The following is a 24,594-nucleotide window of genomic DNA, read 5'->3' on the forward strand; positions in this document are numbered from 1 at the left end:
ACCCGAAAAGGCTTTCCGTTAGCACTGGAAAGCCGCTAGCCGCGCTTTGCGTTTGAATTTCGCGCCGAAATAAATTTCGTAACCCGAAAAAAACATCGTATCCCGGAACAGTTTTTTCCAATCTAACTTTTTTGTATCCCGGAAATTTCGTAACGCGATCAATTCGTATCCCGGGGTACCACTGTACTAGGTATAGCATAATGGCATTAATAAAAGCAAAAAAGAACAGTTATTATTAACACAGTGTTATATTTAAAATAAATATCAATAGATACTACTGCATTTTTTTGCCTTTTCAGGCTGGTGAGAAGAAACTATTCTTCTCAGGTACCAAAAGATCAATATGGCATGAGCATGCATACGCTGAACATATTTTGATACTGCTAGAAACATTGCTGTTTGAGAGAAGCTCAGCTGTAAAGAAGAGCTTCTTGACAGTGTTCATTCCAAGGTGGTGTTAAACTTTGAGGAAACCTTGGAAGTTGGGATAAGACATACTTGGTGATAAATCTGCTCGGAATGCTCTCCCTCTTAGTACTACTTGTTCTAAAATTCACTGAGTTTGTTTTGATGTTAGTTCCAGAGCTCCGGAAGCTGAACTGCAGAAACCACCTGCTAGATCTTACCTAGATAAACAAGGGAGTTATGGCAGTGATGCAGAAGAGGAAGACTATCGACGGCAGCTAGCTGATAAATCTAAACGTGGATACTATGGACCACCATCTAGATACAGGGATACAGAATTATAGATTTACTGTCAGCCAGAGCTATTGCTCTGAGGCATACTTGCACAGCCAAAACAGAATCCTCATTGCTTTTAAAAAGTATACATATATTTTTGGGTTACTGATGAATTCAAAATGTATCTTCATACTGGAATGACAGGACTTAACTTCATATAAGTACTGAATCACTGTTGCCTATTTTACAAAAGGACCAAAAATCTATTTTAAAATTTTGCATTAATTTCTGGCATTTACATATTTTAAACTATTTCTATTCCTCACTAAAACTGCCTTTTAAAATCGTTTTAACTATTGTGATATGTCAGAACATGAAAAAACACAGCTCTTTAGTGCAAGAAAAAGATAAGTGCCTTTCTAATGAAAAGTGTCTTCAGTTGTTCTCTGACACTGATACTTGTGCAAAGCCATAATGTTTCTATTGCCTAACTTTTGTATGTTTCATGGCTACTATTTCCCCCTTGGATGTTATTTTTCTACTTAAAATAGATCTGTATACAATTTTTCATAAACAGTGGTTGTACATATGACACGGTTGTTTTTAAGTTGGCTGCCACAAGGTCTGGGAGCTGTAAGACTGAAAAAATTATGTAGAAAATAAGGGAGATTATTTGTGTCTTAAACCTTTATATGAGTCATAAAATAATAAAGGGATATATTCTCCATCTGACTGCTGTCTTGTTTCATTTTGGAACTAAGGAGTTCTTTTTTTCTGTTGGGTTTTGGAAATTGAATGGAATGAAGTAGCTAATAATATTATTTTAAATTCTACTTTTGGCCTATTTTTAATTCTGCTTTTCAACTGTAATACTCAAATCTTGTAGTTTCATGATCCTTTCACAAGCAGTTGAAATACAAGAGATCAGGATGGTGTGGTATACATTTCTGTGGTATGCCAATGATTGTATATGTGTACCACGATGTCCCCAATTGGACCAAATATAAACTCTTTCAGTTCTAAATCATTTTGAGGGCCAGAGCCTACTGCAGCTGACCCACAATTTGAGCATTGGCTATTGGTGGAGGTTCTTTATCCTTTAAAGATCTTCAGCCTGTAGTCATCTGCAAACATCTGTTTGAGGTTTTTTATGTACTGATGTAAATGTATCAAATTGTTACTGTATGTTGTCCATCATACAGATTATTCATAGCATAACAACAATAGTTCACCCACTTTTTTGTATTATTCTTTTTGATCCTTCTGCACTCTTAATGTCCTTGAAATCTGCAGGCTTTCAATTCTGCTTTTATATAAATATTACCCTTACTGTTCTTTACAAAGGCTTTTCTTCCAGTGTTGACTTTTTCATAGTTGCCTTGAGAGATCTGGCATAAAAAATGGCCTGAGCATTTCCAGACCTAAACAGTTCTGAACTTGAAGACTACTGAAGATTTAGATAGTAATACATCAAAATCCTATTTGAACCATAACTGAACTGCGGAAACAATATCTCATGTCTCACTACATTTGGCCCTTCATATCCATGGATTCAACCATCCACAGCTTGAAGATACTGGGGGAGGGGAATTGAGCCTGATTTTGCTGTTTTATATAAGGTACATCATTTTACTAACCCATTGTATATAATAGGTCTTGAGTATCCACAGATTTTGGCATCCATGGCAGATCCTGGAACCAAAACCCAGCCAATAACAAGGACTCACTATACATCTTTGAAGTTTTACGGTCACAGTTGTTATAAGTGAAACCATCTCATTTTGGCAAGTGGCAGATGGAAGTTGTAGAACTGTTTAACACATGGAGATCTCCCTGACTTCATGGTCTCATTCCATGTCTGTGGCTGCTGCTGCCAGGATCCTAAAACTTCACAGTGTGGTGGTAGAGACCCACAGGATGTTTATGGGAGGTTGAATGTACTCATGATGGGCACGATGGAGATCACTTGCCTCAGGAAGCTGCTTTTTGTAGTACAGTCGCCCCTCCTAACTTGTGGATCTGATTCGCAACCTCGTTTATGTGGAAAGGGGCAACCCGGGCCGCGCACACAGGGGTGCACCCTACTGAAGCCTATGAGGCTTGAATACACATGAGCCTCTGTTTTGGGGGGGTCTGGACCAGATCCCCTGTGCAAACGGAGGCCCAACTGTATAATCTTTCTAGCAATTAAACTGAGTGGTTTAAAGAAGTGGTAGTAGAGGAAAACAAAGATGAATTGCATATTGAATTCCATTTTGTAGTAACATTTTATTTTAAAAGGAAAGGGATGGAAATACTATAGTGAAGTTTCCTCATAAACATTCCTATGGAAAATGTGCAATCAAAAGTAAATTACCTTGGGTTCTTTTTCCACTGCTGCTTCATCATTGATGTGTTTAAAAAGATATAACTAGTGTTCTTGATGTCTAGGAAATGGCCAAGAACACTAGCAATGAGGGACAACTCTCCTCCTTTCTCAGCTTTTTTTCCCCTTATGTATTAGAGGAAAACTAAAAGATAGAGCGAAAGACAATTCTGATGTAATTCTTACAGAAAGCACGGTAGCTGTCACTTCAATAAATATACCTAATGCTGATAACAATATGAGTCTACAGATAAAATTTAATATTGTTTCTAAAAAACATTAAACTTTTTCCTCAGATTTCACTGATACAAGTGTGTGAAAGGATATATCTGTTCCTGTCTCTCTGCACAGGGAGTGTTCTGCAGAAGTCTCAACTCAATTTCTGTAGGTTTTCACATACCCAGAAAAGATAATAATGAAAGCTTTCATTCGCCAACTCCAATTTAATTATATAGTAATTTATGAACAGTCATCATGCATGTGACACCTTTATAAAACCATATAATTATGTAGTAGCAGGGATTCCAATTAGAGACTTTAAAAATTAAAATTTAATGTTAGCTTTTAAGAACTTGGATATAGCAGCAAAGCTCACAAAAACCATTTAATTAAGGGCTGTAACTTTTTTATAGTGAAGAAAGTAGCTTTTAAAGTGTACACACCACTCATTTATCGCTTGATGATGTTTCATATGTAATGGTCCATTTTCAGAGATCACTTGATATGTGATGAACATGTATATGCTAGTGTTAAGATTTTCATACTTTGGAGGTAAGTAACACAACATTATACTCAAAGCCCAATCTGGTTAACTGCTTTTAAGGCTACTGGAGTTGACAGGAGCCCATTAACATTGTGTTGGATTGTGATCAATAGGTAGGTGAAAGATATGTGTTCCTGAAGTGAAACTTCTGGAAGATCTACACAAACAATACCATTACATCACTGGCATTAACAAAGCAATTTAACTTGTTGGTTCTGTGGAAGATACAATGGAACTTAGTTTTTTAAAATTATACAGGTTACTTGCCTATCTTACGTTTTCCTAATTTTGGCCCGTTACAGACCGCCCAAAAGGGGCGGTCTTGGGCCGCTGCCGGTTGCAGCGCGGAGGAGCCGCAGCAGCCAAACCGCGCGACTCCTCCGTGCTGCAAAAAAGGAGTCCAGAAATCGCACTCCTTCCGGCAACCCGGAAGAGCCTCCGCAAGTGCCAAAGCGCGCACTCGCGACGGCTCTTCCGGGTTTAGCCATCCGGGCGCTGTGTGTCCGTTACGTCAAGATGGCCACGCCCATCTGTATAGGGCGCCGCCATCTTGCCGTACAGAATACGCGCAAGGGGCAAGGTGTGTCTGGAAGCGCTGCCCCTCGCGCCTATTCCTGGCGCAACGACAGTGCCGCTTAGGCCCGTCTGTAAGGCGCCACAGTATGGAATAGCACCTTTGAGACTAACTGAAAGAAAGAAGAATGTAAAGATATAGCTGTGTTAATCTGTAGAATCAATATGTAGAGAGATCTTTTAGCACCTTTGAGACTCATTGAAAGAAAGAAGTTGGGAGCATGAGCTTTCCTAGACCTCTGGCTACTTGTTCTAAAAGCATCTGAGGAAGTAGACTGAAGTCTACAAAAGCTCATGCTGCCAACTTCTTTCTTTCAGTGACTCTCAAAGGGGCTACAAGATTTCTCTACATACTGAAAAAAGCTTAGTCTCGAAGGGGCTACAAGAGTCCTTCACATACTGGTTTTTCATACTAACGGCTAGATCTTTGATTTCCTAATACAGTAATATGGTATTCTATTACTATGAAGTATATTTGGACACTTTTCTAGTTATATGAGCACCAAGGTAGGTATCTTCCATTAACCTGAGAAGACCGAGTGATGTTCTGCTAGCAGCTTGTTTGCATCAGAAGCCACTGACTAGACATGGCTTTTAATGCAGTGCTATTCTCTATTTAAGATTTTTATATATAGTATTTTAATTAATTTTTATATTTTAATGCCTAATATTTTAACTTTATACATTATTCAATTGCTTTTTAAATCTTATATAGTGGGATTGCGTGCTCCCATGAGGCATGAGAGGCTACGCTCTTGTAGCAGTGCTGTTAGTAGGATCTCCCACTGTCTGATAGGCTATTACTGAAGAGCCAGACTAAATGTGCCCAAGAACTACTAGGGAGCAGCAGTAGTAAGGAGCAACACTGTTGAAGGACTTTTTAGCAATGCTTGTACTGCGCAGAGTGAGGCACGGTAAACCTAATTTGAAAGATCTTTTCCCATGCAAACCCTATGATGAAACAATAAAAAATGAAATGAGATAATGCCAGAAGATGAGACTCCCAGGTCAGAGGTCACTCAACAAGCTACTGGAATACAGCAGGACAGCTACAAGTAATGCTGGGGCTAATTATGCAACTGGATTCAAGCCGAAAGGATATTCTGCTGTTGAAGGGCTCAGAGATGAAAGGAAAATCTGAAGCTGTGCAATACATACAGGAACATGGAATATGAGAAGCATGAATCAGGGGATGTTAGCATATCTTGAGCAAACATTGAAAAGAGGAAAGACTGGTGTCCTAAGTATACAAGACCCGATCAGGACTGTGGGTGACAGGGTGATTTGGAGGTTTCTCATAGTAGGATCACCATAAGTTGATGTCGATTTGATAGCAGTTAACAATGCATAGTTTTTAATTGGTGTTGTTTTAAATATGTTGTTAGTTGCCTTGAACCCCATTATTGAGAGAAAAGTGGGATATAAATGAATAAAATAATCATAATCGTAGAAATTTTTATTACAATACTACACACTGTGTAGGTCAAGTCGTTTCTGACTTATGGTGACCCTAAGGCAGCCTTTCTCAAATAGTGGTGCGGGCCCCCCAGGGGGGGCGCGAGGCTCCGTAAAGGGGGGCGCGAGGCTCTGCTATGCAGAGGTGTACTTATAACAATTTTATAGACAAATGATATTATTTACAGTCGCGCGGGGGGCGCGAAATGTTTTCTTCTTCCTAGGGGGGGCATGACAGAAAATAATTGAGAAGCACTGCCCTAAGGTGAGGCTATCTTGCGGTCTTCTTGGCAAGTTTCTTCAAAGGTGGTTTACCATTGCCAACCTCTTGAGTCCAAAAAAGTGTGGCTTGCTAAGGTCATGGAGTGGAGGACCTGGTCTCGAGTCAGTCCAATGCTCAAACCACTGCACCATATTTGCTCACATAGGTCATGTACCACAAAAAACTTTCTAAATTTGACTCTGTGTCTGTAGTACTGTGGGGGTGAGGTATTTCACTCATGGCAGCTTTGCAGCTGCCATGTCTATAAAGGAAAGCAGGCATATACTTTATATATGCAAAAAAACAGAAAGGAACAATGTGTGAAAATGTTTGCCTTGGTATTGGGTAGTCAATGGGAGGTTAGTTGTTGTGCTCTGGTCCCACTGGTCTGAAAAGTATCATTGGGCCTTAGAATATACCTAGGTAGATTATGGATGTTGCCTTTGTTTTATACCCTTAGGTCATGGGTTCAAAATCAATGGCCAGATGTCCTAATGCATCCTGGAAGAACAGTTTAAAAAGCAAATAGAATTGCTTAGTACAGAGAACTCCTTTTTCAAAGGCATTATTTGCAACTAAATCCAGGCAAAGGGAAGATTGCTCAGCAACACAGGTGCTGATGCCAGTGAAGAAACATTACATCCACACCGAAAGGAAAGTGGAAACCTTCATCTGTCTTAATTCCTGGTTTGTATTTTCATCCATTAGTCCCACTTTACAGCAATAAAGGCTTTTTTTTTCCTAGAGGCATTGGTTTACAGTTTCAGCCTTTGCACATAGAGGACAGATTGCTCTATGAGCCCTTTTCCTAGTATATATAATACTGTAATATGAAGGCCCTGTTTCAGGCTGAGATCAGAGAAGGAATGTGAATGTCTTTACTACTGTATAGAAGAGATGCCAATACTTTTATCTCAGTAATATAGGTGGCAAATCTTGCTTTCTCTGAGCATGCCATTTTCAAAAAATGCTATCCATGGGCTTAAAAAAAACTACCCCTCACACATCCTATACAGGGTGACCAGGGCTGCATCCTCACTGCTATGGCATTTTGGGAGTGGAGCTCCAGCACCACAACAAACTACAATTCCCAGAATTTCAACAGCATGGAGCTATTTCAGTTAAAGTGCTGTCAAACCGGATTATTTCTGCAGTATGCGGGTGCAGTTTAGATGTCATAACTGCAAAGGAGGTCAAGGTACCCCCCAAAATGCAGAGCATTCAAGACAAATGGAGGACATTACCAAATAAAAGCTAAAAACACTCATATAAATTTATGCTGCCTGGTCATGCTCAAAGTGGAGGACATTTTGGAATTCCTCCTGGACATTCCTCCTGGAATGTAGAATCAGTATGCAGAGAGATCTTGTAGCACCTTTGACAAACTGAGAGAAGTTGCCAGCATGAGCAGTTGAAGGACATGGTCCAGGAAGGGAGAGGAAAATAGCGGATGTGAACAACTGGCTCCACAGATGGTGCCGCCAAGAACTATTTGGATTCTTCGATCATGGGCTGTGGTTCCATGAGGGGGGCTTCTTGCAACGGATGGGTTGCATCTCATGCCAGTTGGAAGAAATGTTTTTGCCAACAGTCTCAAGAATGTGATCAGGAGGGCCTTAAACTGAGTTCCTTGGGGGAGGGAGACAATATTATGGAAGGCGAAAGGGATGGCGAAGATAGTCCAACTGACAGAAGAAACAAGACAAATAGTGCAAGGACCCAACAGTGGGAGGCAAAAAAACTTGCACAGGCAGCAAGTAAAGAGAACCCATGGTCTGCAATGTCTCTACACTAATGCACAGAGCATGGGAAATAATCAAGATGAACTTGAGCTCCTAGTACAACAAAGCAAATATGATATAATAGGCCTCACTGAAACCTAGTGGGATGAGTCTCATAATTGGAATGTGGAAATAGAGGGATATAACCTTTTTAAGAGAAATAGACCAAACAGGAAAGAAGGAATAGCACTATATGTCAGAGATATTTAAACCTTGCAGCACCTTTGAGACTAATTGAAAGAAAGAAGTTGGCAGCATGAGTTTTCCTAGACTTAGATCTACTTCCTCATACGCATTTAGTGCAGTGGACTTTATAAAGACTTTTATCTGTGGCAAAGTGAACCAACAATGATATCCTATCTCCCTTCCACTGAGCCCAGTTTAGCATTGAAAATAAATATTTTTCCTGTTCCTTGACCAAACAAACCTACCTCTCTTGTGTCTTTCTGGTTTTAAAACCTTCAGACCCTTTTTGTATGTTATAAAGCTATTCCTGAAAAATAAGCATAAATAAAAATAAAGGTCTGGCAGTTCCCGTAACAGTAGTAGTTTGTCTATAATTACTGCATCGTTTTATATTTTATTATTCCTTAGATTGTATGCCTCTGGCAGGATTTATTTGAATGAATTCTATCCATAAAGGGCCACGTAAATCTCCTTTCCAATAAGCCCAGCTTACCTCTGAAAAGAACTAATCTCCCGTTTTCTTGACCAAATAAACCCCTCTTGTTGTGTCTTGCTGGTTATAAAACCTTCAGGCCTTTTTTGTATGTGATAAAGCGATTCCTACCAAATTAAAAATAAACAAATACAGTGGTACCTCGGGATACGAAATACCCAGCTTACGAAATTTTCGGGATACGAAAAAATCCCATAGGGAATTATTGTTCCGGGTTACGAATGTTTTTTCGGGTTACGAAAAAACTTTTGGTGCTTTTCGGCGCTATTTTACACGGAATCGCGGCTTTTCCCCATTAGCGCCTATGGCAATTCGGCTTACGAAGGCTTTTCGGGTTACGAAAGCGGCCGCGGAACGAATTATTTTCGTAACCCGAGGCACCACTGTAACCACATTCATTGAGGATTGGTCTGTTTTTATTGATGATGTCAATAACATCTCATTTTGCTCCACCCTTACAGCAAGCTGGTTTTTGGTGGAAGGACATCTTGGACATTGATCACCCGACTGTAACAAAATGATCTATGATTTCTCTTTCTGGATCTTTTTGCAACTTCGAAATAATATACTGGGTGCAAATTCTCTTTCCTCATTCCTAAGGTCTGTTATTTCTATTGTTTATAAGTTTGTTGTAAAGTCGAAGGCTTTCACGACTGGCATCTATAGTTTTTTTGTGAGTTTTTCGGACTATGAGGCCATGTTCTCTTCTAGAAACTCTACTAGAACATGGATGGCCTCACAGCTTATGTTATTTTTTATAGCGTATTAAAAAAAATTATAAAGTTTTATCAAATAACAAACAATAATTTTGTTGTGGATTTTTTGGGCTATGTTCTCTTCAAGAGACTCTTCTAGAATACGGCCTCATAGCTTGTTTTTTTTTTAAGTGTGTTATTTTTTAATTTTTTAACGTTTTATCAAATAAGAAACTTAGGCCCTGTGCGCACCGGCAGTTTGGGCTGGGCTGGGGAAGGAGTTGGGGCATAGCATCTACATGATACATGCCCTGGCTCCGCTCTCAGGGCAGCGTGAAACTGTGTGCCATGCTGCATGGCACACAGCGTCACAGTGCTCTTCCAGCGCTGCGTCCATACGATGCAGCCCTGAAGAAGTGCTGTAAAGCTACGGCACCGTGGCAATGGCACGCTTTCCAGGATGCAAAAAGAAGCCTCTTTTTTTCTGCTCCTTTTTGCGCCCTGGACAGGCCAGATCACGGGTGCAGTGTGTGGTTGCCGCAGCCCCAATCTGGCTGTAAAAGGGGTGGCTGCATGCCACACCTTCAGTACTGTCTGTGCAGACCCTTGATATTTTTTTGTATTTCAGGTTATGAGGCCATGTTCTAGAAGAATCCCCAGAAGAGAACATGGCCTCGTAGCATGCAAAAACCCACAAAAAACTGTTTGTTGTTTGATAAAACTTAATAGTTTTTAAAAATAAAAAATGAAGGCCTGGTGGTTCCCATACTACTACTACTACCTAGTAGTAGTAATTTGTTTATAATCACTGCATAGTTTTATATTTGTTGATGCCCTGATTGATATCTGGGATATCAATCTTTCTATGGCTATACACAGTATCGCTCCCAAGCGCCCTCTCAGACCTGCTTCCAAAAGAAAGCCCTGGTATATGGAAGATCTCCGGGCAAGGAAGCGGGTTCTGCGACGGCTAGAGCACCACTGGTGGAAACACCAGCGCTTATCCGACCAGACTCTCCTAGACCATCTCTTGAAGGACTACGGAGAGGCGATACGTGCAGCTAAGAATTCGTTCTATGGTGCACGTGTCGCGTCTGCGGAGTCGCGTCCGGCAGAGTTGTTCAGGGTTGTGAGGGAGCTAACTCAGCTCCCTCCTGCCCCGAACCAGATCCTTGAACCTTCTAAGGCCTGCTGTGACCGATTTAACAACCTCTTCGCGGATAAAATCTCTCGGATAAGCAAAGGTCTGGATGCCAGTATTAGAGCAGAGACCAGAATAGAGGTGCCCAGAGCCTCCGTGGACTTGGTTAAGCTGGATCACTTTGAGTCTGTGAATACCGAGGATGTGGACAGGATCCTTGGGAGTGTAAGGAAGACGACCTGCTCTCTCGATCCCTGTCCCTCATGGCTGGCGGCTCAGAGGGGACCGGTGGTAACTTCAATGTTACACCAGATTATCAATACACCTTTTAGGGATGGGCAATTTCCATCAAAACTAAAATTGGCCATTGTAAGACCTTTATTAAAAAAGCCCTCCCTTGACCCCCTGATGCATAATAATTATCGGCCTGCATCGCTGTTGCCATTTGTGGGTAAGGTGATCGAGAGGGTGGTTGCGATCCAGCTCCAATCGATCCTGGATGAAACGGATTATCTAGACCCATTTCAAACCGGCTTTCGGGTGGGCTATGGGGTTGAGACTGCCATGGTCGCCTTGGTCGATGACCTCCGTCTGGGCATTGACTGGGGAAGCGTGTCCCTGCTGGTGCTCTTAGACATCTCAGCGGCTTTCGATACCATCGACCATGGTATCCTTCTGGAGCACCTGGCAGAGGTGGGAGTCGGGGGGCACTGCGCTCCAGTGGTTCCGGTCCTACCTCTCTGGGAGGTTCCAGATGGTGCAGCTGGGAGACAGGAGACCCCTAACATCTGGGGTCCCTCAAGGAGCCATTCTGTCTCCCATGCTTTTTAACATCTACATGAAACCGCTGGGAGAGATCATCCGGAGACATGGGGCGCGGGGTTATCAGTACGCTGATGACACCCAAATAATTTTCTCTATGTCTCCGACTGATGCAGTGACCGGGGATGGCATCTCTCCTCTCGTGGTCTGTCTGGAGTCGGTAATGGGCTGGATGAGGGAAAACAGACTCAGCTTGAATCCAGAGAAAATGGAAGTACTTGTGATAGGTCCTCCTGGCCCAGGGATGGCGGTGGTTCCACCTGTCCTGAATGGGATCACGCTTCCCGTGAAGGACTCTGCACGCAGTCTGGGGGTGCTCCTTGACTCGTCGCTCCACCTTACATCTCAGATGGATGCGACGGTCAGGAGCACCTGCTATCAGCTTCGGATGATACGCCAGCTGCGTCCCTACCTGAGCCGGGGGGACCTAGAAACAGTGGTACACCCTCTGGTCACCTCTCGGTTGGATTTCTGCAATGCGCTCTACATGGGGCAACCCTTGTACCATACCCGGAAGCTGCAATTAGTGCAGAATATGGCAGCAAGACTGGTCACTAATACACCTAGGACCAGTCATATAACACCGGTCTTAAAAGACCTACATTGGCTGCCTATTCGCTTCCGGGCGCAATACAAGGTGTTGGTCATAACCTATAAAGCCCTAAATGGCTTGGGCCCAGAGTACTTAAAGGACCGCCTCTCTCCGTACAATCTGCCCCGCACACTCAGATCTACTGGGCAGCATCTGCTAAGAGTTCCAGAGACCAGATTAGTCAACACCACCAGAAGGGCCTTTTCCACCTCGGCCCCTACTCTCTGGAACTCGCTGCTCATCGAGCTCTGTTCAGCAACCTCCCTGGCCCAATTTAAGAAAGGGCTGAAAACGTTCTTTTTTAAACAGGCTTACCCCTGATACTTCCCCTGAGAGCCCTCCCCCCTCTGTTAGCAACATACGATTTGGCACAAGTTTTTAAATTGTAAATTGTATTGTATTGAATGTAGTTTTATTGCTGTAAACCGCCCTGATGTTTCAAAGGGCGGTATATAAATAAAGTTTTTATTTTATTTATTATTATTTTATAATTCCTTAGATTGTTATGCCTCTGGCAGGATTTATTTGAATTCATTAAATGTATTTATTTATATGCACTTATATTAATTTGTTTGAATTTATTGCACTTGTATAAGGGCCATGTAAACTTGTGGCGCCGCGCACTCTACAAATAAACAGTAATAGTAATTTGTTTATAATTACTGCATAGTAATTAGATTGTATGCCTCTGACAGGATTTATATGAAGGGACTGCACCTGTAAATGGCCATGTGAACCTATGGCACGCTCTACAAATAAACTGTTATAACAGTAGTAGTAGTAACAATAATTTGTTTATAATTACAGCATAGTTTTATATTTTATCATTCCTTAGATAGTACACCTCTGGCAGGATTTATTTGAATTAAGTGAATTTATTTATTTATATGAATTTATTTATTTGATTTATTTGTTTATTTGAATTCATTGTACCTGTATAAGGGTACAATGTAAAATTATGGTGCACTCTATAAATAGACGGTTATAGTAGTCATAGTTGTAGTAATGTGTTTATAATCACTGCATAGTTTTATATTTTATTATTCCTTAGATTGTTATGCCTTTTGGCAAGATTTATTGGAATGGATTGTACCTGTAAAGGGCCATGTAAACTTATGGTGCTCACTAGTTAATAGCAGTAGTAGCATGAGCAGTAGTAATTTGTTTATAATCTCTGCATAGTTTAACATTTTATCATTCCTTAGATTGTTACGTCTTTGGCAGGATTTATTTGAATTCATTGAATTTATTTAATTGTATGGATTTTATTTATTTAAAATTCATTGTAACAGTATAAGGGCCATGTAAATTTATGGCACGCTCTACAAATAAACGGCCATAGTAGTAGTAGTAGTAATGTGTTTATAATCACTGCATAGTTTTATATTTTATCATCCCTTAGGTTGTTATGCCTGACAGGATTTATTTGAATCCATTGCACCCATATAAGGGCCATGCAAACTTGTGGCATGCTCTACAAATAAACGACCATAGTATTTGTAGCAATAGTAACGTATTTACAACGACTGCATAGTTTTAATATTATAGCATCCCTCAGATCGTGACGCCGCTTCTAACGGGATTTGTTTGAATCCATTTGCGCCCGTATAAGGACCGCGATGTAACCTTACGTCGCGCTCTACAAATAAACGGTCGTAGTAGTAGTAGTAGCCGTAGCTATAGTAACTTGTTTACAATGAGGGGATAGTTTTATATTTTACAATTCCGTAAGATTGTGACTCCTAGTCTGACAGGATTTGTGTGAATCCGTTATTGCAGCCGTGTGAGGAGGAGGGCCTAAGTGTAAACTTATGGGGAGAAGTCGTCGTCGTAGTAGCAGCAACAGCGGCGGCCCCTGAGGGGCGGGTAGTGTGGCGGTGTGTTTACTAGAGGAGTGCGGGAGGCGGAGGAGGAGGCGGAGGCCAAAGGCGAGGGGGAGAGGAGGGCTGGAGGGCGTCGTCGTCGTCGGTTGGGCTTGGCAGGCATCCTTGGTCCTCCTGGCAGCAGGAGGAGGAGAAGGCAGGAAGGAGCCGTTAACTTGGGGCTGACTCTCCCCTGCCTCCGGATGTCTCTCCCCGTGGTGCTGCCGGGCTCCTGCTGCCCCGCCGCCAGGCTCTCCGCGGCTCCAGAGGCGGCCAGGGCTCCCTCTTCCTCGCCCTCCTCCGCCGCCCAGGAGCCTCCGCAGCTCCGCTGGTCCCGTCCCGGGCGGCGCCCTCGCCCCGCCGCCGCCCTCTGCCCCCGGCGCCCCGCTGGGGCCTCCTTCTCCTCCTCCTCCTATGCCTCCCCTTCCTCCTCGGGGCTGGGGCTGCTGCTGCTGCCGGCCAGACCCCTCCTCTCCCTGGGGCTGTTGCAGCTCATTCTGGGCTGCTGCCTGGTGGCCCTCAGCTTCGGGGCGCTCTCCCTCAGCAGCTCCCCTCAAGTCAAGAACTCCTGCCCCTTCTGGGCCGGGTCCTCGGTAAGTGGCCCTGTTTTGGGTCTGGGGGCGTCTGTTGCTGCTCTACACTCTTTTACAGCGAGGCTCTTCCACTTTGGCTGCCGCCTCCTGTTGCATTCTGGGGCTTGTAGTCCAGTGAGGCCTAAGAGCTCCTTGGCTGAGGGTTCTAAATGCCTCTTTCGAAACTCCAGGTCCCAGAATGCAACGGGAGGACTAGGCAGCCAGAGTGGAAGAGCAGCGCTATAAGAGGGGAGGGGGGCATCTAGGAGGCAGGGTTTGGGCTTTGCATGTTGCAAGCTTCCCAAGTCACACTGACTTCTTCTCCTTCTCCTTCTCCTTCATCATCAGGCAAACAGGAGGAAGGGATGGAAGGATTGTACATATTAGTACATGCTGTTGATTTATTTGATATATCTATTAATTGGAATTCAGTGAATTTATTTATTCATATGAATTTATTTGCTTTATTTATTGGAATTCAGTGAATTTATTTATATGAATTTATTTATTTATTTGTTTATTTGAGTTCGTTGAATTTACTTATGTATATGAGTTTATTTGATATATTTATTTATTTGCATTCATTGAATTTAGTTATATACATTGGATTTATTTATTAATTTGAGTTAATTGAATTTATTTATTTATATAAGTTTATTTGATTTGTTTATTTCAACTCATTGAATTTATTTGTTTATTTATATGAATTGATTTGATTTAATTTATTTGAATTCATTGAATTTATTTATACTAATATTGTATTATAATCTTTGGAGAAGTGACATCACAGGCAGGTTTATTTTATCTGTTTTAATTGATTGTATGTACAGCGCTGTGTAAATTTATACAGCGCTTTATAAATAAAGCTTAATACTAATATTAATAATAATAATAATCTTAGTCATAGGCTTGCATTTTTCTGTTCCTGGTCTTAGTTCAAATGCAGGCCTATGACTAACATCTTCAATTCCTTTTCCTCCTGTTTACCTGATGAAATGACTTTGAAAGCTTGCAACATGCAGCTGTGCATTTTGGTTGGCCTAATAAAGACATCACGGTTTGGATGTTCTTGGATCTGCTATATGGCCAACACAGCTACCCCTAGATGTTTCTGGGATTTGCAGTTGAGGGAAAGGCACTTAGACTTCTCAGCCAGAGAGCTCTTAGGCCTCACTGGACTACAAGCCCCAGAATGCAACAGGAGGCAGCAGCCAGAGCAGTCAAAGTGGAAGAGCAGCACTATAAGAGGGTAATGTGGTAATGTGGTTGTTGTGGTCTGTTATATATCGAGTCATATCCCTGGGACACCTGCTGCTGGATCAGCAACTGCTGACTGATCATTTTAAAACTAAAATTAAAACCCATTTTAAAACTAAAGCAGCCTTTCCTAATTTTCAAAGCATGCTGTACAGCTTGATTGATTGATTGATTGTAGAGAGATCTCTGAGGGCCAGAACATACTGCAGAAATAATCCATTTTGAGACTACTTGAAGTGCCCTGGCTCAGTGCACTCAGAGCTCTCTAACAGAGGAGGCTAAATGTCTCACAAAACTACAGCCCCCACAATTTCCTAGCACTGAGCCAGGGGCAGTTAAAGCGGTCTCAAACTGGATTATTTCTGCTGTGTGTTTTGACCCTAACTGAAAAAAAGAAATTGGCAGCATGAACTTTCCTAAACTTCAGTCTACTTCTTCAGATGCATTTGGTGGAGTGGAAATCAAGGGACAGAGTTATATATGTCATTGATGTGTGTGGCATGTCTGTCCCTGGCTCCCACTCCATCAAACTCATCTGGGGAAGTAGACTTAAGTCTTGGAAAGCTCATGCTGTCAACTTCTTTCTTTCAGTTGGTCTCAAAGTTGCTACAAGATCTCTCTATATACTGATTCTACAGACCAACATGAGCTTTTTATTGTGTTTTCCTTCAGGACAACCCTGCAAAGATGGACAGTAGTGTGCCTGTTTGCCAGTAGATTAGGGCTTTGAGAACTGACTTAATCATAAATTCACAGACCCAGCCATGTTAGTCTGGAAAATCAGTAGGTAAGGTGCTCTTGTAGCCCCTTGGAAACTTACTGAAAGAAAGAAGTTGATAGCATGAGCTTTTGTAGGCTTGAGCTTCCTTCCTCAGATTTATGTCATAAATTGATAATAAATTCCTAAAGATGGTCTTAGAGAGATTTAAAAGTGGCTGGGGCAAAAGGGTCGTTTCTAGCTGGTGAGAGGCCGGGTTAATGTTTGAGGCATTGGTATATCTAGTACTTAGATAAATGTGTTGAGTACAGTGGACCCTTCCTATACGCAGCGCTGGGGTTTGGTTCCAAGATCCCCCGTGGATAACAAAATCCGTGTATGCTCAAGTCCCATTAAATATAATGGCATAGCAAAATGGTGTCCCTAATAAAAAATGGAAAATCAAGGTTTGGTATCTGAAATTTACACTTTTTTTGAACATTTTCAAACCGTGTATACTTGAATCCGTGTATAAAAAATCCGTGTATAAGAAGGGCCGACTGTATGTTCAGTGTTAGAAGTATTGGTTTACTCCTTGAAAGTTTTCTCTTTTCAGATGCGCCAAAACTATAATTTATGAGCTCCATTCTGCAAGACAGTGCTACAGGAACTGTTTATTAAAATCATTTTTAAAATAGCGGATTGAGAAAATACAGTCAGAGAATTAAGTGTTGATTTAGTTGTCCTTCAGAGTTTTATACTGATACTCCATTAATGAACGGGTCTATTTATGCACTCTCCTTACCCCTTTGTATTTCCCTGGGGCTTTGCTAGGATAGTTATGGTGAATGACCCCATAATTTTGGGTTTTGCTGTTTTGCTGTATTAAACCAGCTTGGTTCAATATAGACCTTTTGCCTACAGATTTTATAGCAGGTTTTGTGGCTTCTTTCATTCCATGGGCTTCTTTTACAATATCAAGAAGTATTGTTTCATGCAAAGCTTCCTTATAAACCATATAGCCTTTATTAAGTTTCCTATAGGTATCTTAGATGCAAATATGAAAATAAGCCTCATTGATTTTCATGGAATTCAAAGATATAACTGTCTGTAGAATCGGTATGTTGAGAGATCTCGTAGCACCTTTGAGACTAACTGAAAGAAAGGAATTGGCAGCATGAGCTTTCGTAGACTTCAGTCTACTTAATGCATCTGAGGAAGTGAACAGAAGTTTACGAAAGCTCATGCTGCCAATTTCTTTCTTTCGGTTGGTCTTAAAGGTGCTACAAGATCTTTCCACATACTGATTTTCATACAATTTGCTTTGCATTGATGACCAGATCTTCAGGATGTGTGTTCTTTCTATCTCTTTGTGTCTTGGGTTGCAAAGAGTGTTAATTGTCAGAATTGTGGGCCCTTGCAGTTCTAACCAATAAAAATATGATTTAAGGAATTATTGTGTAATTTTTCCCAGCCCTTTCTGGAAGTAACTACAGTATAATGAAATTCTAATTTATTATTATTATTATTAAAAATATTGTACGTACAGAAAACCCTTGAAAGCACATGCATACACACACAGTTTTATACCACTTGACTGTAGGTTGCCTGGTTATGGGTTGGAGGATATGGTTTTCTCCTGAGAGAGTTCCAAGTGTACTAAAGATTTTCCCCCAACCATCATGAGCCTTCCATTGAAACAGAGCTAGAAATTATATATAGCCAGTATTCCAATTCTGCGTGGTTTGAAGGATGCAGATTTTGCGGATGTGAGTTGCACTGTCCTGCTTCATGGGAAGTAAAACGAAAACAGAGTGATCTAAATATACATCATGGATGCAGAATATGCAGCCTTCCAGATGTTTTTAACCCACAGTTCCCATCCTCGCTCACTACTGACTGCTGGTATGGGCTGATGGAAATTGCCATCCATCCAACAACATCTGGAGGGCCACATATCCCTTCCCTGGCATCTCTGTGTTTTAATATACAGAAGACAAGAGGAAGTGACTTCCATGCCATTAAAAAACAAACTTGAAACTACAGGAAAATTGTGTAATATTGATATGACAGTGGTAGAGGTTTAGCTGCAGCTCTTCTTTCTATATAGAGAGAAGTCATATTTTTAACAACCTGCGCCAAGCACAATTTTATGGTTGTGGTATTTGTGGGAGCTAATACAGGCCAACAAATTTAGATATGTTTATTTTTGAAACCCTCCAGTAAATATAAGCATCTGCTCTATAGCAATGATAGAGATGGAAAGGAGTAGTCTTGCTGTCTTGTAAACAGATGACTGACACTGTCAGTCATATGACTATGGTTCTGCATGGCTGCACCTGTATAGGCAAGTCAGGGCCCAAGAGGACACAGTTACTTCTTACTAATATTAACTACCAGCAGATTCTACCAGCTTCAGTAGATCAGCCATTCTATTTCAGCTTCTCTAAATTATAGGTTAAATGTTTTCTTCAAAGAAATACAGTGGGACCCTGGTATCCGTGGAGGGATCTGTTCTGGACTGCCTTGCGGATACTAAAATCCACAGATCCTCAAGTGGCACCACCATTAGGGACGAGACGTCATGAAGTAGGCACTGGTGGACTTGACAGGGGATGAGGAGACAAATCCCTTATCCTCCCAAGAGTCGTCCTCTTCTTTCCCCGGGAGCCTGGGCAGCAGTGGTGGCTGAGGGGGCTCCCAGTGGGCCGGGCTGCAGTTGACAGAGTAGGGAATCCCCCTCCTAGAAAGCCAAGTCTTATCTGGTGCTGTTGCAGCTGCTGCTGCCACTACCTTCCTCCTCCTCTTCCTCCTCCTCCTAGCAGTGCTCCTCATCATAATCCTCTTTCTTCTCCTCCTCCTTGCAACACTCCTGCCACCCGAGAAGAGCAGCTTTTGCCAGTGGTAGCACAGCCCCTCACAGCCCCACAGGCAGTTGTCCCGATCTGGCAGAACGTGATCTTCTCGGGTGGCAGGAGCCATTGTAAAGTGGAGGAAGAGGATGACATATGGATGCCTTTCTTTACTTCATACATATGTTAATCATCACTGAAATATCAGTCTCTACATCTCTGTCCAAAAATGGATTTGCCTTGCACTGATCCCCCCCCCTTATTTTGGTAACTTCTCTAGGTAGAACTCACTCACTGATATTAAATGATCGACATTATTAAACTGAGATGACCCATGCACAAATGATATGTATTGGTATTACATAATATTTTTGTTATTCTCTTTCAGTATAAACAAATGTATGTTGCAAAAGTAGGTACAGTGGTGCCTCGGGTTACGAAATTAATTAGTTCCGCCGCGGCATTCGTAACCCGATTTTTTTTGTAACCCGAAAAAGCCATAGGCGCTAGCGCTGGAAAGCCGCGTTTCGTGCGAAAAAGCGCCGAAAAGCACCAAAATTTTTTTTCGTAAGCCGAAAAAAAAAACGTAACCCGGAACAGTTTTTTCCTATGGGATTTTTTCGTATCCCGGAAATTTCGTAAGGCGGTGCTTTCGTATCCCGGGGTACCACTGTATTGGATTAAATCACCTAGTTTTGACAAACTGTGGGAGCTGTGTTAACAGAAATTCAAGTATGAACACTTGTTCCCTTCCCCATTCCCACCAAATATTTGAAGTGGAATTTAGGATAGTCATTGTAGTGGTTTGAGCATTGGATTATGACTCTGAACATCAGGACTTGAATCTCCATGTGGCCGTGGAAACCCACTAGGTGACCTTAATAATAATAATAATAATAATAATAATAATAATAATAATAATTTATATTCCGCTTAATCTTGAGGAATCCAAGGGATTACAGCAGTAAAACAAGATACAATTAAAAGAAAAAAGCATTAAAAGTTCCTAGATCCCCATCCTTCCCCCCGCCATAAAAACATAATAAACGCTAACAAGAGATTAAACCACAAAAGAGGTTAAAAACAATGGTGTACAAAACAATTATAATGAGATAAAATTTCAAGCGGAGGCCGGGTAGAGTAAAAGGTAAAGATGGAGAATAATGGGGGGGGGGGGAAGGCAGGTCAACAGGATGTTCTAATCCGGAAAGGATTAGGCAAATCATACTCTCTAAAATGAAGGCAAAGGCAACTCACCTCTGAACAAGTCTAGCCAATAAAAACCTGTGGATAGGTTTGCCTTTTTTGTAGTTGTGTGCCTTCAAGTTGTTTCTGACTTATGAAGACCTCAAGATGAATCTATTATGGTATAATAATAATAATAATAATAATAATAATAATAATAATAATAATAATATGGTATTTTCTTTGCAAGATGTGTCAGTGCAGGTTTGTTGCCTTAGGGTTGCCATTACAGTAATGACTTGAAGGCAATACAACTACAGCAAAATGTTACTTTATAGTGTATGTTTTCTCAGGTGACATTTGTCCATAATATTTCACTACAGCCACATATGTGGCTTACTTTTGCGGTTTTGATTATCTCTGGTTTTGATTAATATGTTCTTGCTAGAAATCTCTAGTCCTCCAGCACAACTCTGCCAGATGTTGATCATATTGTGCTGGAGAACCTAGATGTTCCTAGAGAAAACACTTCCATAGGCATTTGAAGGTCCTCCAACATGATTCTATGATCAACCTCTGGCAAATGTTGACCACAGAGTTGCACTGGAGGACCTGGAGATTCCTAGAGAGGTATTCTCTTAGGTAAAATAATAGTGTGTTTTTTATTTCCGATTTTTCCACATTCACAGAGCTCCTTTACCCCCTTAACCCAGGGCATGTGGAGGGACCACTGTACTATGTTTTCTCTTCATTTTGGTGGCACAGTTCATCATTATCCAGCAATGATTTAAAAAATGCCATTCCTTTCTGTGTCCAGTATGCAAATAATTGAAAATATGGGATATCTGTTTTATTTCATGGAAGTAAAGCTTAAAGAGGAGAAATCCCTGTTGGATAATGTACCTTTTTTGTTTTAAATAATTTCAGATTATAGAATTTCAGATTTATAGAAGCTGCAAAATTACTTATATTTTCAACATGGAAAGAAGGAGTGGTGGACTTCCATTGTTTTGAGTCATTTTATTTTATTTTTGTTGTTGCAGGTCATTTTATCAGGAATTATAGGATTAACAACATGGAAGAGACCAATGATTCTTTTGGTATGTGTTAGTTAATATGATGGCTTTCATTAAAATGTAACATTGGAACATAAGATTGTTATTGTGAAGCTGAAGGCGTTCATGGCTGGCATCCATAGTTTTTTGTGGGGTTTTCGGTCTATGTGGCCATGTTCTTCTAGCTAGAACATGGCCACATAGCCCGAAAAACCCACAAAAAACTAAGATTGTTATTGTTTTAATAGCAGAATGGTTGAAAGAGAATCTGAGACCTTATTGCTTTAATGATGTAGGTGGCTATATTTTAATTATTCTGTTTCTAAATAAAAGTTTCTAATTTGTATAAGTCTTTTGCTGGAGGATAATACTTTCTGTGTAGTAAGGTCCCTTGGCTCCAGCACTCTGGATCAACATTCTTGAAACAAATGTTATTATCATCAATTTATACCTTTTTTAGTCCTACAAAAAGTTTTATGTTTTGTTTAGTATTGTCTGATATGTTTCCTTAATAATTCTTGCCTCATGTACTTGTGTGTCTGTAACTCATTTTCATTTCTTTAAAATAATAATTGAACTCTCATCTAATGATAACATAGTTATAATTCCTTAGTATGATTCTTTTTCAAAATGTTGAACAAAAATAACCTTAAAATGAGCAACAGCAACATACATAAAATATTAATAAAAGATAGTTAAAAACTCACACACTTACAGTGATGAATGAACAATAATGTATGACAAGAGAAACCCTTATGTACTGTTGATTTTATTTGGGCTTTTGTTTAGCCCCAATATTTACCTCACTAGTCTTGGAGCAACTTAAATTTATCACAAGCTGAAACTAAGTAACTAGATTTGCAGTTGTGAAAATAGTGGGAAAATACTATGCAAATTTATGTATTTATAGTAATCTATTTTTGCTGGAACATAATACTCTGTACATACCAGTCTAGGTAGAGAATGTAGTGACTGATGCTGAAATAACAGTAACATTAGAGAAATTGGAACTAGTGCCTCATGGCATGTTTGCAAAAATTGTAAAAGTAAATAAGTTGTAATGGAAGTGTCTTGTTTCTCCCTTTGATGGCATTTTAATATCCTGATAGCAAGCTGGTGGCTATAAATTTTAAAATTTCGGAACATGGGGTTGGATACAGATGTAAGTGGAAAGTGCTTTTTCTCATTCAACTTCCTTCAGTTTCTGTTTCCACAATTTCTATTTCTCCACTGTTGTCTCTCACTTCCTATTGTACAGCAAACTATTCCAGTAGGTCTCCCAAATTAACAGGGATGATTTTTGTAGGCATGCAAAGGGCGGTCAGTGAGTAGCTAGAGGCAGGAAAGTCCTGTTTTACATCTCTGCTCACCATTTTCTGGATCTAAGCTGTATGTTTGTCTCCTGACTGATGTACATTGCCATTGGTTTAAATCTACAATATACTTTAATTTCATACTACTATCACATCCATCAACTACTGTAATATTTGTGTGGAGCTTAATTGGCACTCCCTAGAGGCTTTGTGGGTGCAAAAAGGGACAGGTTTCAATCTGCCCGCAGGTTGTACTATAAACCTGTCTTGTATTATTGGAAAAGAGTTACGTAGGTTAACCATTCCAATCAGACATTTGCTTCTGTTGTCAGAAGCTTTGGAGGCAATCCTTTACATTGATATAAAATAATCAAAGGCAACTCTGAATAAAAGGTTTAATTGAATGAGTAAGCATTTGTCAGATTTGCCCCATATTTTACATACTTATTTCTTAAGTATTTGGAGCCAAGAAAGTATTCAGACATGATGTATCTCTTTTTTCAAAATTCACCATGTAATTCCCCCATTGAGAGTCTAGAGTCTAGGGAGAATAAATCTGTGTTATATCCTATTCTATTTTTGGTAGTTGAAGAGGAAGTAGAGTGACATTTGAATCCTTAAAATGTGCCAGTGCCATTGCTGGAATATAAAATAATTTTGTATGCATTTGAGCCTTTGCATTTTCTTGTTGTTGTGTTTATAATCTATATTTAAAGGGGGATTACAAGTGGTATACAAACAATTAAAAGCTCAAATGTGAAGAAAAATACTTCCCAGTACTACAAAATCAGGTCAGAATCATAGAGTTGGAAGAGACCACAAGGTCATCCAGTCCTACCCCTGCCATGCAGGAACTCTCAATCAAAGCATCCCTGACAGATGGCCATCCAGCCTCTGCTTAAAGACCTCCAAAGAAGGAGACTCCACTACACTCCGAGGGAGTTTGTTCCACTGTTGAACAGCCCTTACTGTCAGGAAGTTCCTCCTAATGTTGAGGTGGAATCTCTTTTCCTGTAGCTTGCATTCATTGCTCCGGGTCCTGTTCTCTGGAGCAGCAGAAAACAAGCTTTCTCCCTCCTCAATGTGACATTCCTTCAAATATTTAAACATGGCTAACCTTCTTTTCTCCAAGCTAAACATCCCCAGCTCCCTAAGCCGTTCCTCATAGGACATCGTTTCCAGACCCTTCACCATTTTAGTCGCCCTCCTTTGGACACGCTCCAGTTTCTCAGTGTCCTTTTTTAATTGTGGTGCCCAGAACTGGACACAATATTCCAGGCAGGGCCTGACCAAAGCAGAATATAGTGGCACTATTACTTCTCTTGATCTAGACACTATACTTTTATTGATGCAGCCTAAAATTGCATTGGCCTTTTTAGCGGCCGGCATCCACACTGTTGACTCATGTTCACATTGTGGTCTACTTGGACTCCTAGATCCCTTTCACATGTAGTCTCGTTCAGCCAGGTGTCCCTCATCCTATATCTGTGCATTTCATTTTTCTGCCCTAAGTGCAGTACCTTACATTTCTCAGTGTTGAATTTCATTTTGTTAGCTTTGGCCCAGCTTTCTAGTCTATTCAGGTCGTTTTGAATTTTGATCCTGTCCTCTGGAGTATTAGCTATTCCTCCTAATTTGGTGTCATCTGCAAATTTGATGAGTATCCCCCAATTCTGTCATCCAAGTCATTGATAAAGATGTTGAATAGCACTGGCCCCAGGACAGAGCCCTGTGGGACCCCACTGGTCACTTCTCTCCAGGATGAAAAGGAGCCATTAATAAGATATTCCTGTACTATCTCTTTACTTATTCTGTGCTGAAATTCCCTATTCTGTCCTCTGCTCCATTATCCTCAGGTTGAACACCCTTTTCCTTTTTTGAGAAGACTGAGGCAAAGAAGGTGTTGAGTAATTCTGCCTTTTCTCTGTCCCCTGTTAGCATCTTGTCATCTTCACCATGTAGTGGCCCTACCATTTCCTTCTTCCTTTTGCT

The 24,594-nt window shown here is 40.8% G+C and overlaps 2 protein-coding genes across 10 annotated transcripts in view; both read left to right on the forward strand.

Moving 5' to 3' along the window:
- Window positions 1–1,413, forward strand: part of TJP2 (tight junction protein 2) — a 103,970-nt gene extending 102,557 nt beyond the window's left edge. For all 7 annotated transcript variants that reach the window (XM_042447247.1, XM_042447246.1, XM_042447248.1 and 4 more), the window contains one exon: window positions 578–1,413. In XM_042447247.1, coding sequence (XP_042303181.1) covers window positions 578–749 — 172 coding nt within the window. In that variant the 3' untranslated portion in view covers window positions 750–1,413. The remainder of the gene's footprint in view (window positions 1–577) is intronic.
- A 12,281-nt stretch (window positions 1,414–13,694) lies between these two features.
- FAM189A2 (family with sequence similarity 189 member A2) overlaps window positions 13,695–24,594 on the forward strand; it is a 59,467-nt gene continuing 48,567 nt past the window's right edge. The window contains exons 1-2 of one of the 3 annotated variants that reach the window (XM_042447257.1): window positions 13,695–14,264; window positions 21,278–21,334. In XM_042447257.1, coding sequence (XP_042303191.1) covers window positions 13,875–14,264; window positions 21,278–21,334 — 447 coding nt within the window. In that variant the 5' untranslated portion in view covers window positions 13,695–13,874. The remainder of the gene's footprint in view (window positions 14,265–21,277; window positions 21,335–24,594) is intronic. The other 2 variants (XM_042447258.1, XM_042447256.1) reach the window with 2 other exon arrangements.

The sequence above is a fragment of the Sceloporus undulatus genome, chromosome 2, assembly GCF_019175285.1.
Source record: "Sceloporus undulatus isolate JIND9_A2432 ecotype Alabama chromosome 2, SceUnd_v1.1, whole genome shotgun sequence".
Classification (NCBI taxonomy): Eukaryota; Metazoa; Chordata; class Lepidosauria; order Squamata; family Phrynosomatidae; genus Sceloporus; species Sceloporus undulatus.